The 14,434-nt window shown below is 39.4% G+C and overlaps 2 protein-coding genes across 5 annotated transcripts in view; both read right to left on the bottom strand.

The window, feature by feature from the left end:
* ptdss2 (phosphatidylserine synthase 2) overlaps window positions 1-6,364 on the bottom strand; it is a 43,693-nt gene extending 37,329 nt beyond the window's left edge. For 2 of the 3 annotated variants that reach the window (XM_066701073.1, XM_066701074.1), the window contains exon 1: window positions 5,370-6,364. In XM_066701073.1, the coding sequence (XP_066557170.1) occupies window positions 5,370-5,587 (218 nt within the window). In that variant the 5' untranslated portion in view covers window positions 5,588-6,364. Of the gene's footprint in view, window positions 1-3,870; window positions 4,115-5,369 lie in introns of those variants that run through there. The other variant, XM_066701075.1, reaches the window with a different exon arrangement.
* A 2,545-nt stretch (window positions 6,365-8,909) lies between these two features.
* Window positions 8,910-14,434, bottom strand: part of trpm5 (transient receptor potential cation channel, subfamily M, member 5) — a 30,222-nt gene continuing 24,697 nt past the window's right edge. For both annotated transcript variants that reach the window (XM_066701071.1, XM_066701069.1), the window contains exons 24-26: window positions 12,541-12,613; window positions 11,668-11,758; window positions 8,910-10,263 (exon numbers count right to left, since the gene is read on the bottom strand). In XM_066701071.1, the coding sequence (XP_066557168.1) occupies window positions 10,199-10,263; window positions 11,668-11,758; window positions 12,541-12,613 (229 nt within the window). In that variant the 3' untranslated portion in view covers window positions 8,910-10,198. The remainder of the gene's footprint in view (window positions 10,264-11,667; window positions 11,759-12,540; window positions 12,614-14,434) is intronic.

Below are 14,434 nucleotides of genomic sequence, written 5' to 3'. Positions count from 1 at the left end.
GGTTTCACATGCAGTTGTGCCAGTCTTGGGCTAAATCACAGCACTTGAGCTAGTTCAGCAAATCTTCTATTTGGAGAAGAACTGAAGAACAGGTCACTATAAACATGATTTTTCATATGCCAAAACAGTAATAACCTTAAACCCCTACTGTGCATTCCTCCACCCACGTAGCCACACCCACCTGCAAAATGAACCCTAAATTACACAGTGCAAAGCTTTTGTGTAGTTGTTATTGATGGACAATATCACTTGTATCAAGGTTGAGTTTTGATCTTTGGTTGTAATACACTTATCAAGCGCTGTCTGAAAGAGTGTATCTTTTCTTTCCCCCTCAATTTCATGATGGAATGTGCGAGATGCAATGCAGTTGGTCAATACCAATCTTCAGCTACGAAGCAGTCAATAGTATGATCTCTGCTAAGGATGCATTTGACTGATCCTTTACTGATATTCCAAACAGCCCTCTCCTCTTAAGCTACATTACTAAATAGACTCTGGCCACTGTGGTTTGTATTTTGTTAATGTCTGCTGTCTCTGACCCTGTGTCTATTCTTGTTGCACTCGATCTTAATGCAGCTATTGATGTGGTTGATCACAACACACTAACAAACTGTTTAAAAGCTGTTTTCAGCTAGTTTATATGTTACCGTGCTGGTATGACCGACTCCAGGTCTTGGCCATTTGTGCGTAAAAAAAAAATTTGGAATCGGCCTTCCTTTATACCCCTAAAAAAAAGGCATAAAGCAAGAATAGTTTAAATCAATAAAGGCCACCTCTGGGCAATGTGTCCTGAATGTCACCCTGTATTATTACTTGCAAATATTTGCACTGTAAATGAGCGAAGGATTTTTGGAAAGCCTCAGTCTGAACCCAAGACAAAAACAAATATTGCACCAGTATTGCATGTTTTATTTATATGGGAGCACTATGATCTTGAGAAAACAGTAATATTGAGACCATTATTAAATGCAATACATTCACAAATATCCATAATAATTTTTCAGTAACAAAGAATCTATGGTAATTTCAAATGTACATTTTGAAGACTAACCAGAGATCATACTATTGACTGCTTCATACCTAGACTAACACCTAATTAGAGAAATCAATGCACTTTGTCTCCCCTGATATTTTGTTTTTTCCAAATGAACTCTTCCTTGTGAACCAAGTGTCAGAATAAATAAAAACTTTGACCCACATGCTTATAGCAAACTACAAACCTATACATCATAGTGGTTAAATTTAGGAGTAGAAGAATGTAGCATCTTGCAAAAAAAAAAAAAATGAAGCCACTGCAGAGTACAGGTTTGTAGTTTTGCATTAGCAGGTGGGTTACAGTTTTGATTTAAGCCCACCCCAAGTGTGTGAATAATCTCTCTCCAGCAGTTAGCCTCTTTTGAATAGCTCAAGGTTGCCGTTACCTGTTTGTGTTGGATGTTTTATTATTGATGTAAAGTGCTGTGGGATATGCTGTTGTTGACATGTCTAGGTTACATATTAGAAGAGAACTATCTTTTATGTTTAATTATTAACACTTTGATTTATTTAAATGACTAAGGTTTTCTTTGATTCAAGACCGTACATTTTTTCAACAAATAAAATAACAGTGTTAAAACTCAGCTATTTTAAAGAGGGTGTCCGATGCCAGGCCACAGAGCAATTCCAAACTTTTACACTGCATCATTCATGGACTCATTCCACCCTCTCATTACACTATTATCAAACAGAACACATAGCTGCATTTTAACAAAGCACGCTCTATTATTTCAATGAAATGCCTGGTAATGATGTGTGTTAATGAAAAACTCAAAGCTGGACTAAACAAGTATTTGGGAAGTTCCAGAGTATCACAGTTTTAGGGGTCTAAGCACGATAACACTCACTTGAATAACTACTGCTGTTTAATACTGGAATAATTAGAGTATTTAAATTGCTTTGGTTCCATTTTGTTGGAAATTGTGCTGGATATTAAATAGCTGGCTAATTTAAAAATCCATGCTAATGATATTAAAATTGAAAGATATTTAACCATTGACCTAAAATAAAATCCTCCAAAAAAAAAAAAAAAGTGTTTTGTAATGAATTATTTTGAAACCTTTACTACATTTTCAGAGGCATAATTCATTTTTATTCTATTTTTCTATTGCCCATGTTTCATTTAGCCAACAACTGCTGGGGTGATAAAACACCCCATATACACTCACCTAAAGGATTATTAGGAACACCATACTAATACTGTGTTTGACCCCCTTTCGCCTTCAGAACTGCCTTCATTCTACGTGGCATTGATTCAACAAGGTGCTGAAAGCATTCTTTAGAAATGTTGGCCCATATTGATAGGATAGCATCTTGCAGTTGATGGAGATTCGTGGGATGCACATCCAGGGCACGAAGCTCCCGTTCCACCACATCCCAAAGATGCTCTATTGGGTTGAGATCTGGTGACTGTGGGGGCCAGTTTAGTACAGTGAACTCATTGTCATGTTCAAGAAACCAATTTGAAATGATTCGACCTTTGTGACATGGTGCATTATCCTGCTGGAAGTAGCCATCAGAGGATGGGTACATGGTGGTCATAAAGGGATGGACATGGTCAGAAACAATGCTCAGGTAGGCCGTGGCATTTAAACGATGCCCAATTGGCACTAAGGGGCCTAAAGTGTGCCAAGAAAACATCCCCCACACCATTACACCACCACCACCAGCCTGCACAGTGGTAACAAGGCATGATGGATCCATGTTCTCATTCTGTTTACGCCAAATTCTGACTCTACCATCTGAATGTCTCAACAGAAATCCAGACTCATCAGACCAGGCAACATTTTTCCAGTCTTCAACTGTCCAATTTTGGTGACCTTGTGCAAATTGTAGCCTCTTTTTCCTATTTGGAGTGTAGATGAGTGGTACCCGGTGGGGTCTTCTGCTGTTGTAGCCCATCCGCCTCAAGGTTGTACGTGTTGTGGCTTCACAAATGCTTTGCTGCATACCTCGGTTGTAACGAGTGGTTATTTCAGTCAAAGTTGCTCTTCTATCAGCTTGAATCAGTCGGCCAATTCTCCTCTGACCTCTAGCATCAACAAGGCATTTTCGCCCACAGGACTGCCGCATACTGGATGTTTTTCCCTTTTCACACCATTCTTTGTAAACCCTAGAAATGGTTGTGCGTGAAAATCCCAGTAACTGAGCAGATTGTGAAATACTCAGACCGGCCCGTCTGGCACCAACAACCATGCCACGCTCAAAATTGCTTAAATCACCTTTCTTTCCCATTCAGACATTCAGTTTGGAGTTCAGGAGATTGTCTTGACCAGGACCACACCCCTAAATGCATTGAAGCAACTGCCATGTGATTGGTTGGTTAGATAATTGCATTAATGAGAAATTGAACAGGTGTTCCTAATAATCCTTTAGGTGAGTGTATAGTTCTAATGATAAATCATCACAGGAAGGTGTCACCTTAAAAAAAAAAAAAGACATCCGAGATTTCAAGCCTACTCAATATACAGGTTCGAGTACTAGAATGTGTGTTACCACAGACGACAGTTTTATTCCACAGTTCATAACCTGTTTTGCAAGTACAGCCCTAAGTCTTCAGCATTCTAACAACAAGAAAACAAAACTGCCTGACAACTTAAATCAAAAGCACCACACCTTCAAAGATGCCCATTTCCCCTGTGAACGTAACCTTCAAATCAGAGCCAACACTTTCCGTTGAAAGAACACGCAAAGACAAAATTGAAAATTAGAGAAGCACAGCCTGGGCATTTTGGAAAACACTCATCTGCAATGGGTATCCTGACTAAGCCCACTTCTATAAGTCTTCTGTATTAAACCTTGCTTTATCCAATACAAAATTAGACACTACTGTACCTGAAAGTCCAGGAGTCTTCGGTCTCCAGATGCATGGAAATCTCCTCCTACAGCCCACATACAGCGATTTGGCACTGTTACCTCAATGAACCCGACAGACAATAAGTCAAGGGTCTCTATCATAGCCAGATTTTAAAATACATACATACATAAATAAATAAAAATAATCTACAAGAATTCACATCAGTGTGAGCATGTGATTGAGTGTGTGTGTGTGTGTGTGTGTGTGTGTGTGTGCGGGTGCCCCGAGTGTTGAGTGTGAAAGTGTGGGGGAGTGTTTGTGTTTATGTGGACTTGTTCATGTGGGAGGACCTGCTGTAGGTGACGGGAAGGCCAGGCCCTGTCCTTCAGCACACACCGCTCAAATGCTAATTATTATTATCTGGCTTAAAGTCTTTAAGGATCCCAGGCACTTTTGCTGAAGAAGCAGAGACTGGGATACAGCCTGCAGGAGTGCTCTGCTGTGATTTTTTTTCCCCCTCACACAGAAACTGTTCCTATGTTTCTAAGATGCCAAACACACACAAAAAAACAGCTGACTGTCCTGTCCCATTGAACCGATATAGAAGATGTCTTGAATTACCAAAGCTGTACCCACAAGTGGTCAAATCAACATACAAAACTGCTCCTCTCATACTTGGCCACAAGAATTGCCATTAGGTATTTTTCCTTTTTTTTTTTTTCTTACTTAAAAACATTTATTCTTTCAAAACCGTTTTAAATATATAAATAACTCAAGACAGAATGTCTTCCTTATGGCAGTTAATATATGACAATGCTTTATTTGTAATCAACAATAATTTAATAGGCTTTACCAAGAATAATGTGTCACTCCCTACACTAAAGACATACAAAACACACACACAAAACATCAGTTTAATAGTTTTTGAAACTGGGATCACCACCTTAAATGTACTCACTGACTACTGAAATGAAAGGCGTTTTGAAGCTGGGGTGGGGTGAGGCTATTGTGATGCTATAGGACTGATTAACATTAATAATGCAGTCTGATTTGAACAGAATTTATTTAGAAATGTGGTGTCATAAATGATAGTGCCTTATTTGTCCACATACTATTAAATACAGATCACAGATACTCCTACACTAGTGTTAGTACTAGTATAACATGCTCTCCGAGTAGGAGTCTTAACAGACTTTAACCATGAGGTGGAGTAACCAGTGTCTTGGTTACAGTAAAGTAAAGCAGTCTGTACCTGATACGCCTAAACGCAAACACGCATTGGCACATCGACCTCGTTTTCTATGCAACACAGAAGTTTAAAACCTTTTTTTATTTTCAAACTGGATTCGAAACCCTCCAGCAGAGCCCCATGAAAGCTGTTCCGTCATTGAAATGGCTATTAATAACATGAATTATACATTGTGCATCATCTGCAATGTAAAAGAAACAATCCTATAACCACCAGAAGCCCAAACCATACTGCTAACCACTCCGACCCAGGTGAATCTTGCAGCTTTACTACAGACATGCCACTGACCAGAAAAAGGTGTTGGTTCCGTCGTCGAACACCTCCGACTCGGTGGTCCTCCGGAACATGTCCTCCCTGGAGATGTGCTTGGCGGACTTGGGTCTCACCGGGTCCGAGGCAGCCGAAGACGGGGACAGCACCGGCTCCACCGAGCCACCGTTTGCCTGCTCGTCCGCGGACGGAGTGCGAGCAGGGGGCGCGCTGCCCTTCCTCTCGGGCTTGGTCATCCTGAAACCGGCCAGCCGCCGCAGCCACGGCACAGCGCGCTGGTCCTCGACAATGCGGCCAATGCGGAGACGCTGCTCGTTACGCAGGGCCTCGGCAAGTCTCACTACACGGAAACACGCCCGCTGGCAGCCCGGGTCACGTTGGTCTCGTCTCGTTAGTTCCAGTAGGAGAGCACCATAGCTTTACACTTATCTGATCTCCTCCTCAAACTCGCAGTGTCCCGACCATTAGTAGCGCACACATGCAAACCGAGCCGAGCCGAGCCGTGCTGCTGACATTTAAACTAAATTCGCAGTCCTCTGACGTCTCCAACCACGTGTGTTGTGCGACTACTTATGAAATTGTGCATCAAACAAGTCCTCTCACATCCACAGGCACTCGATCGCGCTGCCCCCCTCTACTGTTTGGCATGACAAACTCTTCTACAAATAATGAACCGAGCAATGCTGCTGCAACTGGCTGAAATACGCGTTACTTTGATTTTAAAATCCCTGTGTCTACAGTAAAAGGGGGGTATGGTTGCATGTCTGTGTTGCATACACAAACATGGTTAAGCTAGCGAAAATGCATGCTTCTTTGCGACAGCAATGAGACACGCTATTGCAGAGATCCCTTTGTGGTCCTGCGTCGGCTCCTCTGTTTGTTTTCTTTTATTTTCCTTTCTGGACTGAAAACCGGGGCGAGCCGAATAATCAAGTTATTTCTAAAATAAAGCGTTGCTGTAAATGCTCACAGACAAACTGGATGCAACCAACCGACCTCCGTACCCTCGACTTTAAGAAAAACATAGGGAGGGAACGAAACCTCGGTCGCGCAGGTGGAGCGCAGATTGTTGAAGTGTTGCACAGATTTGCAGGATTCGCCGATCCCATTGGTCGAGCTGCGCAGAACTGCGGACATTTGCGCTACACGAACGCGACCCCAGTTTTCCGCGGATCTGCGCTGCCGCACCAATGGGATCGGGTAATTCTGCAGATCTGTGCATAACTGAGGAATTCTGAGCTACAAGGACGAGACTCGCTTTGTGTTGTCACTTCCTACACGTGATGGGCAACGTCACCGAAATGTGCGGATCAGCTGATGACAAGACGTGCCGCATTTCTCGCAGTGGGCACATTCATGTTGTATCGCCCTCTTCGTCTGTTCAGCACACGTGTGTGTAGAATAGTGAGTAGCACCTTTAAAGTTGAGAAAAATACGTGTCTCAACAAACACATCAATAAATCATATAGATTATGTTGCAATATCTTTCTGGCATGACCATTTCTCGAAAAGATTCCTGTGAGGCAACATTTTTAACCTTTCACCTAGCTGGCTGACTTTGTGTTTTCGTCCAGCTATTGTCTTGCACCACTGAGTTAAGGAAGCAGTTCCCTATATAGCAATGTCCCTATTAAATTCACACATTCAATCACTCCTAAATAATACCATTATTTATAATTAATGATAACTGCCTTTGATTGGAAATAATTTACACCTGTTCATCAACATTATTCTCTGTTGCATTATTATTTTTGCCCTTTTCCAGGACAACTTACAATTGTTACTATATCACATTATTTTTATATACAATAACCCATTTGTACAACTGTGTATATTGATTGACCCCACAACCCTCTATCTAGGAGTCCACAGCCCTAACCACTACTTTAGTTATTTGTTTTTCACATATTAAGAGATTGCTACTACTTTCTGAGATTGATTATAACAAAGGCCAGTAAGTCCTGTACTTCAATGCAGCAGTCAACTAAGGCCAACTATACTAGCTTGTCAACTATAACAGCTCATCCTTATCAAGATGCCCCTATCCCAGCTAACCGTCTTCCTGCGTCATTGTTTTTGTGGTCCGTGGGGAAACAAAGTCCACAATTTAAATGACCGGGGTGGTCCAGTAGCTTTTGGTCAATGCTCACCTAAAACTAATAGTCATCCTATTGTATTGGACTGCACCATATCTCATAGAGATTTTCAGAAAGCTTTCCTTCGGTGCCAAAAATTGAGAGTGACTCACAATCCACTAGAAACATTTAGTACATTTATTTAGATTAAAAAATTGTACCAATCTATAAAGGGGAGTAACCCAATATTTCCATAGAAAAATTGCATTATTCAGGAACAGGAGTGGGATCTGTTAGGATGTCTTCCAATTGTATGACACATCCAGATTCCGGTATATCTAATGCATGTCAGTTTTTTCAGGTGACACCAAAGCTATCCCGAATAGCAGCAAAGACAAGAGGCCATGTGAAGTGAATGCAAATAATGTGATGCACACAACCAGAAAGTACATGAACAAGACAAAAGAGATGGTACATGTTTAGCTCAGAGTTTCCCGAGGAAACATTGATTTGAAATAAAATAATAAAACAAAACAAAATAGAAAACACCTTGGACAAGACATGCATTATTGAACTGTGAGAAGATGGTGCAAAAATTGTAGAATGCACCTATTTTATTATGGGTGTACACTGTCAAAATATGTGACTCCCCCAGCTATCTCATACAATTTTTATTTTCATTACTGTTTTCATGATATATTATTGAATAATGGATGTTTTTTTCAATAAATATATGAATAAAACAGTATGTAATTACTTAGCAATGAGAATCTGTTATAGGCTGAAGTGTGTTAACTATATCGTTAAGGGGTATATATACCTATGCATTGTGGAGATGAAAAGGACAGGCTGTTGTGGTGTTCAATATCTTTCAGTAGTCTTTGTTTCCAAGCCAATGCCTAGGAAATATGTTTAGTTTGCATATTGTGCCCCAGGGACTAAGAGTCTCACAGGGTTAGCTTGGGAACAAACTCTGGCAAGAGTATTTGTTGTTTTGTCTCTGTACAGGGAAGACTTTCAACAAGCACATTTAAGAAAGTATGTGGATAATAGAAGTTTACTCATTTCCAAGAACTGGTTTGTGTGACCGTACAAACTCAACCCGTAAATTATTGCACTTTTATATGGAATGTGTGGATTTAATTGAAATGCAGTGAATTTTTGGAAAACAAAATGTGTGCTCTCTGGTTTGTCATGAATTAAATTCTATTAAAAAAAGTCAGTGTTAACTCGTCGTAAAAACATACACCATCCAAATTCTAATCACTCAATTTCAGCTTTGTCAAAACAGCAAGCAAAGCATTTAAAAATTATACTTAAAAAATATATTATTATTTCAAAATTAAATTTTTAAATAGAGAAACATTACATTTCACATGTGCCGACAACACTGTATAGAAAATATTTGGTTTGAAAGATTTCACATTTTAATATCAGTTCAAAAGTTGAAAATGTAAAGAGAACGGGGAAAAATAATATACCTAGTGATCCTTTCAGATTTTTTGGGGGGTTTTCATCTTGTTCCCATTTTTATTGTTGTTTTTGGTTTGAACATCAAAACAATCACGGACATTCACTTTAAGTTGCTAAACACAAAATGTCATTAAACGTACAGCCATCTCGATTTTCTGAAACATACAGACAAATAAGTGATTAACAATTGAGGGTAAACAGATGCAGCAGCTCAAGTTTAATATGATTTGTTATAGTATTATGATATATTTGTTTATAACAAACACACTGAATCTGATTAAAGATTAAAAAATAACACAGAACAAGACTTTGAGGAAAGGACGGAACTGAACGACAATAATGTCCCTGAACAGATCACCTTGGAATCAGATTTCCTATTGCATTTCAAGGTCATACTTTTCAGGCATTGTTTCCTCGGTAGTTAACCATAGAGAACAGCAAACAAAGAGTCAAAATCCATAACAGGTGAGGCTCCTGTGTTTGCGGCTTGTGCATATTATGTTGATTCAAATGGACTGATCTAGCTAATGCAAAAATAACAATAAAAATAATAATATACAAACATGAAAACACAGAAACCAATATAAACAAATGTTTGAATTCATCAAGTGTCCAGTACCGCAACAGGATGTGTCAATGTGCTGTGTATTGATTTTGGTCCACTCAGTGTGAAGGAGTATCTTGGATGCCATGACAGCCTCTTGAATATATTCAGTTCTTTTCCACATATGATGACTGTGTTAAACACGTACATTACTTGTGGCAAATGGAAGACAAGGGGCATGGATAAGACTGGACATTTATATTTATCTACTGAACAACAGGTAAACAATATGACCCATCAAACGGGTTTTGTAAACAAGTATAAAAGAATCAAGAAAAAAGTTGAAAAGATGCAGACATAACAGTGAGTGTATATATATACACACAGTGAGGCACAACTGGTTTTGATAAGGCACATGGGAAAATGTGTATTGATGTTCTATCATAAAAATGTGTTTTTTAATCTTCATAATAATATCATAGCTGTGATTTCACAGTAAAAACAAGTTGGGATTCTACTTTAGTCATACTGTAAACAGTTTTTATCTGTAGTCGGAAAGTTATTGTGCAGATATTGAAGATTGTCAAAAAACCTTTGAGTGACTACAAGTATATCTGCAAAAACACACAAACACACTAACATGGCCCTAATGTATGTACTGTACTGCAACAGCTATGTAAAGTCTGCAACATGTCAAGCAATCATTGAAGATGTTTTTGCTATTGCTGTCTTGGCGTCTTGTCAGTTATCTTTATTTACTTGTCTTTATTTCCCTCTTCTGATGCCGCCTGTTGTTTCTTAGACCAGTTTGCTGCAGACCCTGCCAAAAAACAAAACAAAACTGCATTTTAACCCCTCCAACAACAATAAAGCAGGGGAATAAATCCTCACTACAAACATGTATTTATACAAAGAGTGATTTACAAAGCTTTTTGTTTTTGTCGTTCCAGCTGCACATGTGCTAATATTTGTCTGAAAGCAGGTCGATGTCTGAAACTATACATTGGAGCAATAATGTAATTGCTTAGGTTATACTATTATGTTATCATTAGAAACATCACTATACAATACAGAATATATTATATGGTGAATCTTTGTCATATGTATATAAAAAGCTTCACTTAGGCTAAATAAATTATGACTCTTGACTCTGCTATGGTAGAAAACATTTTGGCTTTTTTTCGGAACACATTGAAACACTGGCTTATTGTCAGTTGGACAGACTATGCCCAGCTGTGTGCTCTTCAGAGATGTTTTGCAAGATGAATTCCCAGGGGTACGTTCTTTGTAGGTGGAAAAGTAGGTTATCCGGTTAAATTTCAGGATAACTTGGCATAAACTCAGGATTTTCCGTTCTCAGAAGCAAGTTTAAAGTTCAGCCAGCTATGTTTGCAGGGCAACATGTACAGCATCTCAAACCTGCTTCCTGGCAGGTTAACCTGAAGTTAACTGGATAAGAGTTTGAATATATTTAATCTGCCCAATGAAATGTCAGCTGACATGCCCCCAAAGATGATGCACATTCCTAGCAGACCCACATAATCACACAGATTATTAAACCACGTATGAGGAACGGACCCTAGATGGTTTGCCTGATGTGGTAAAATGTAATAATAAATGTGAAGGGGTGATATTGGCCACTCTGGCCGTTGAAAACTGCTTTTTGAGCTGCGCTTGTTACACATACAAATTGCCTGGATATGTGTTTTTAATATTGTTATATTTTTACTATTTATGTCTTAGCAGATGCCCTTGTCCAGGGCGACTTTCAAAATATAAGAGCATTATATATAAGAGTTACATACAAAAATATACCTCACAGGGTCTTCATAGGTTTCGGTCACACCACATTGGTGATAGATAATGTAGTTGGCAAAACTCTTTTCTAACACTGTTAGGTTTAAGACATCTGTTCAATTTAAATAGATAACGTATTTACATTATTCATCTTTAAAAAAAAACTAACAAAGGAGTCATCATGTAACATAACATAATTCAACATAACCCCTCATATTGTGTGGCGCCACCTTGTGGATGTAGACAACTATGCCACCCCATCAGGAGAGGAGAACCCTTATTTCAAACATTATTCCACCAAAAGAACAGAACCGTGAACAGCTTGCTTTAGATTACTTCGCCTCTAGTCCAAATTGTCCAAAATACAGTATATGGAGAAATCTGAAAGCAGCATTTCCACTGATTTTATATAAAGAAAAAGCCTTACTTGGGTCTTTGGGGGCATTCCTTTCACATCTCAGGGTACTCTGTGAGAAGCAGTCAGCCATCCAGGACAGGACATCACTACAGTACTTCACCTTCACACAAGACACAAGACAGCACATCACACAGCGGTGTACACCTGCACACCCTGCAAACCTTCTGCTTCACCTATGCAACTGTAGCAGGGGCTCATAGTGTGTGTGAGCTCATTGCAGTGATGTCATCCCTCGCTACATGGAGTCTTTTAGTGGAGCAGGTTTGTGGCTGTATGGAGTGGGTCGCTCAGAAGTGTGCCTGAGAGACAGTGACTTGAATCCTGGGGGGAGCTCTGAACTCTCATGTGACGCAATACAGCATATCGAAAAGGCATCTCTTTCCAGAATTGTTTTACTAATGTGGGGTTGTCATTATAGGACCCTCACTGCTTAATCTACAAAAGAAAGAAGCTAATTATTTGTATTGGCTTTGGCCTCATACACCCCCACATACTATTTTAAGTTTTTAAAGAGTGCAAAAAAAGCTGAAAGAAAAATAATATTTAACATTACCTGCGTGTATTGAAAACCACTTTATCTGTTTTTAATCTTGTCTTCATACTGTGGGTATATTGTTACTGTGATTTCTATGCTTGAACAATGAACTGAAAATTATATAAAGCTTTATGAACTTGTTGCAAGTACACAGCAGAGCAGAGAATAGCTCCAGGACACTTCATTTCCTCCAATCTCTATTGCTCTCCAAGGCCTGGAAATAAATTGGGAATCTTTCAGGTTCCTGATGATGATGTAATGTCCAAGCCCGCCTGTGGTCTTTGGAAGTATTCTACCATTACTGTAGCTGTATTCTCATTTCAATGACACTTTTTTTCCCAGCTTACCTGTGTCTCAACTGACAAAAGTCGTTTCTCTTGATCTTTATGTCCTCCAACTATTTTCAGCAGTGATTGCACCCTACAAAACAAAAACAATTACAGATGCCTTGAGCCACAGCAGCGGTTGGAGGCAGGATAAGAAAAAAAACTGTCAAACTGCAGTACATGTGACTTACTTATTTTTTCAGTAGTAAAATGAATTATGTCTGATTAAAGTTAATTGTGTTCTGTCCCTGTGCATGTAACACATTCAACTTTATATTGACGTCATTTATTTTGACTGTAGTTGCTTTTCATCTGTGAATGTTTTTGGTTATATTGTGTGTGTATTTTTGTATTTGTATGTGCTTGTTTTTGTGTGAGTGGCCTTTGAATGTGAATAACAGTTGGACACTGAATGTTGGGGGAAATAATATTTCAATTGCATCATAGATTACAACCCACAGCCACTTCTGAAGGAAAATTCATAAAAGGTTGGCAAGGAAACAGACTTTAATCTAGATTCAGAAATTCTGAGATGTGCTTATGATAAGACACACACACACAAAAACTGTAACCAATGAGAACTGTGTTTTGTGACCTAAATAGACATTTTATCAGATTTTAAATGAGTTGGAAGGAAAATGGTTACATCAGCACTATTTCAGGAGATAGAACTGTATCACAAGAAAGAGGATTTGAATGGAAGTATCTGAAGTATAATATTCCGTATCCTATTTATAATTTAGTTCTTTAATTTAAAAGAAAAAACAAAATTACAAGCATAATAGGATACATATATATATATATATATATATATATATACACTCACCTAAAGGATTATTAGGAACACCATACTAATACTGTGTTTGACCCCCTTTCGCCTTCAGAACTGCCTTAATTCTACGTGGCATTGATTCAACAAGGTGCTGAAAGCATTCTTTAGAAATGTTGGCCCATATTGATAGGATAGCATCTTGCAGTTGATGGAGATTCGTGGGATGCATATCCAGGGCACGAAGCTCCCGTTCCACCACATCCCAAAGATGCTCTATTGGGTTGAGATCTGGTGACTGTGGGGGCCAGTTTAGTACAGTGAACTCATTGTCATATTCAAGAAACCAATTTGAAATGATTCCACCTTTGTGACATGGTGCATTATCCTGCTGGAAGTAGCCATCAGAGGATGGGTACATGGTGGTCATAAAGGGATGGACATGGTCAGAAACAATGCTCAGGTAGGCCGTGGCATTTAAACGATGCCCAATTGGCACTAAGGGGCCTAAAGTGTTCCAAGAAAACATCCCCCACACCATTACACCACCACCACCAGCCTGCACAGTGGTAACAAGGCATGATGGATCCATGTTCTCATTCTGTTTACGCCAAATTCTGACTCTACCATCTGAATGTCTCAACAGAAATCCAGACTCATCAGACCAGGCAACATTTTTCCAGTCTTCAACTGTCCAATTTTGGTGAGCTTGTGCAAATTGTAGCCTCTTTTTCCTATTTGTAGTGGAGATGAGTGGTACCCGGTGGGGTCTTCTGCTGTTGTAGCCCATCCGCCTCAAGGTTGTACTTGTTGTGGCTTCACAAATGCTTTGCTGCATACCTCGGTTGTAACGAGTGGTTATTTCAGTCAAAGTTGCTCTTCTATCAGCTTGAATCAGTCGGCCCATTCTCCTCTGACCTCTAGAATCAACAAGGCATTTTCGCCCACAGGACTGCCGCATACTGGATGTTTTTCCCTTTTCACACCATTCTTTGTAAACCCTAGAAATGGTTGTGCGTGAAAATCCCAGTAACTGAGCAGATTGTGAAATACTCAGACCGGCCCGTCTGGCACCAACAACCATGCCACGCTCAAAATTGCTTAAATCACCTTTCTTTCCCATTCAGACATTCAGTTTGGAGTTCA

Source organism: Amia ocellicauda, chromosome 4 (assembly GCF_036373705.1).
Source record: "Amia ocellicauda isolate fAmiCal2 chromosome 4, fAmiCal2.hap1, whole genome shotgun sequence".
Lineage (NCBI taxonomy): Eukaryota > Metazoa > Chordata > Actinopteri > Amiiformes > Amiidae > Amia > Amia ocellicauda.
The sequence above is the reverse complement of the archived record's forward strand: the minus strand, read 5'-3'. Positions and strand labels throughout refer to the sequence as shown.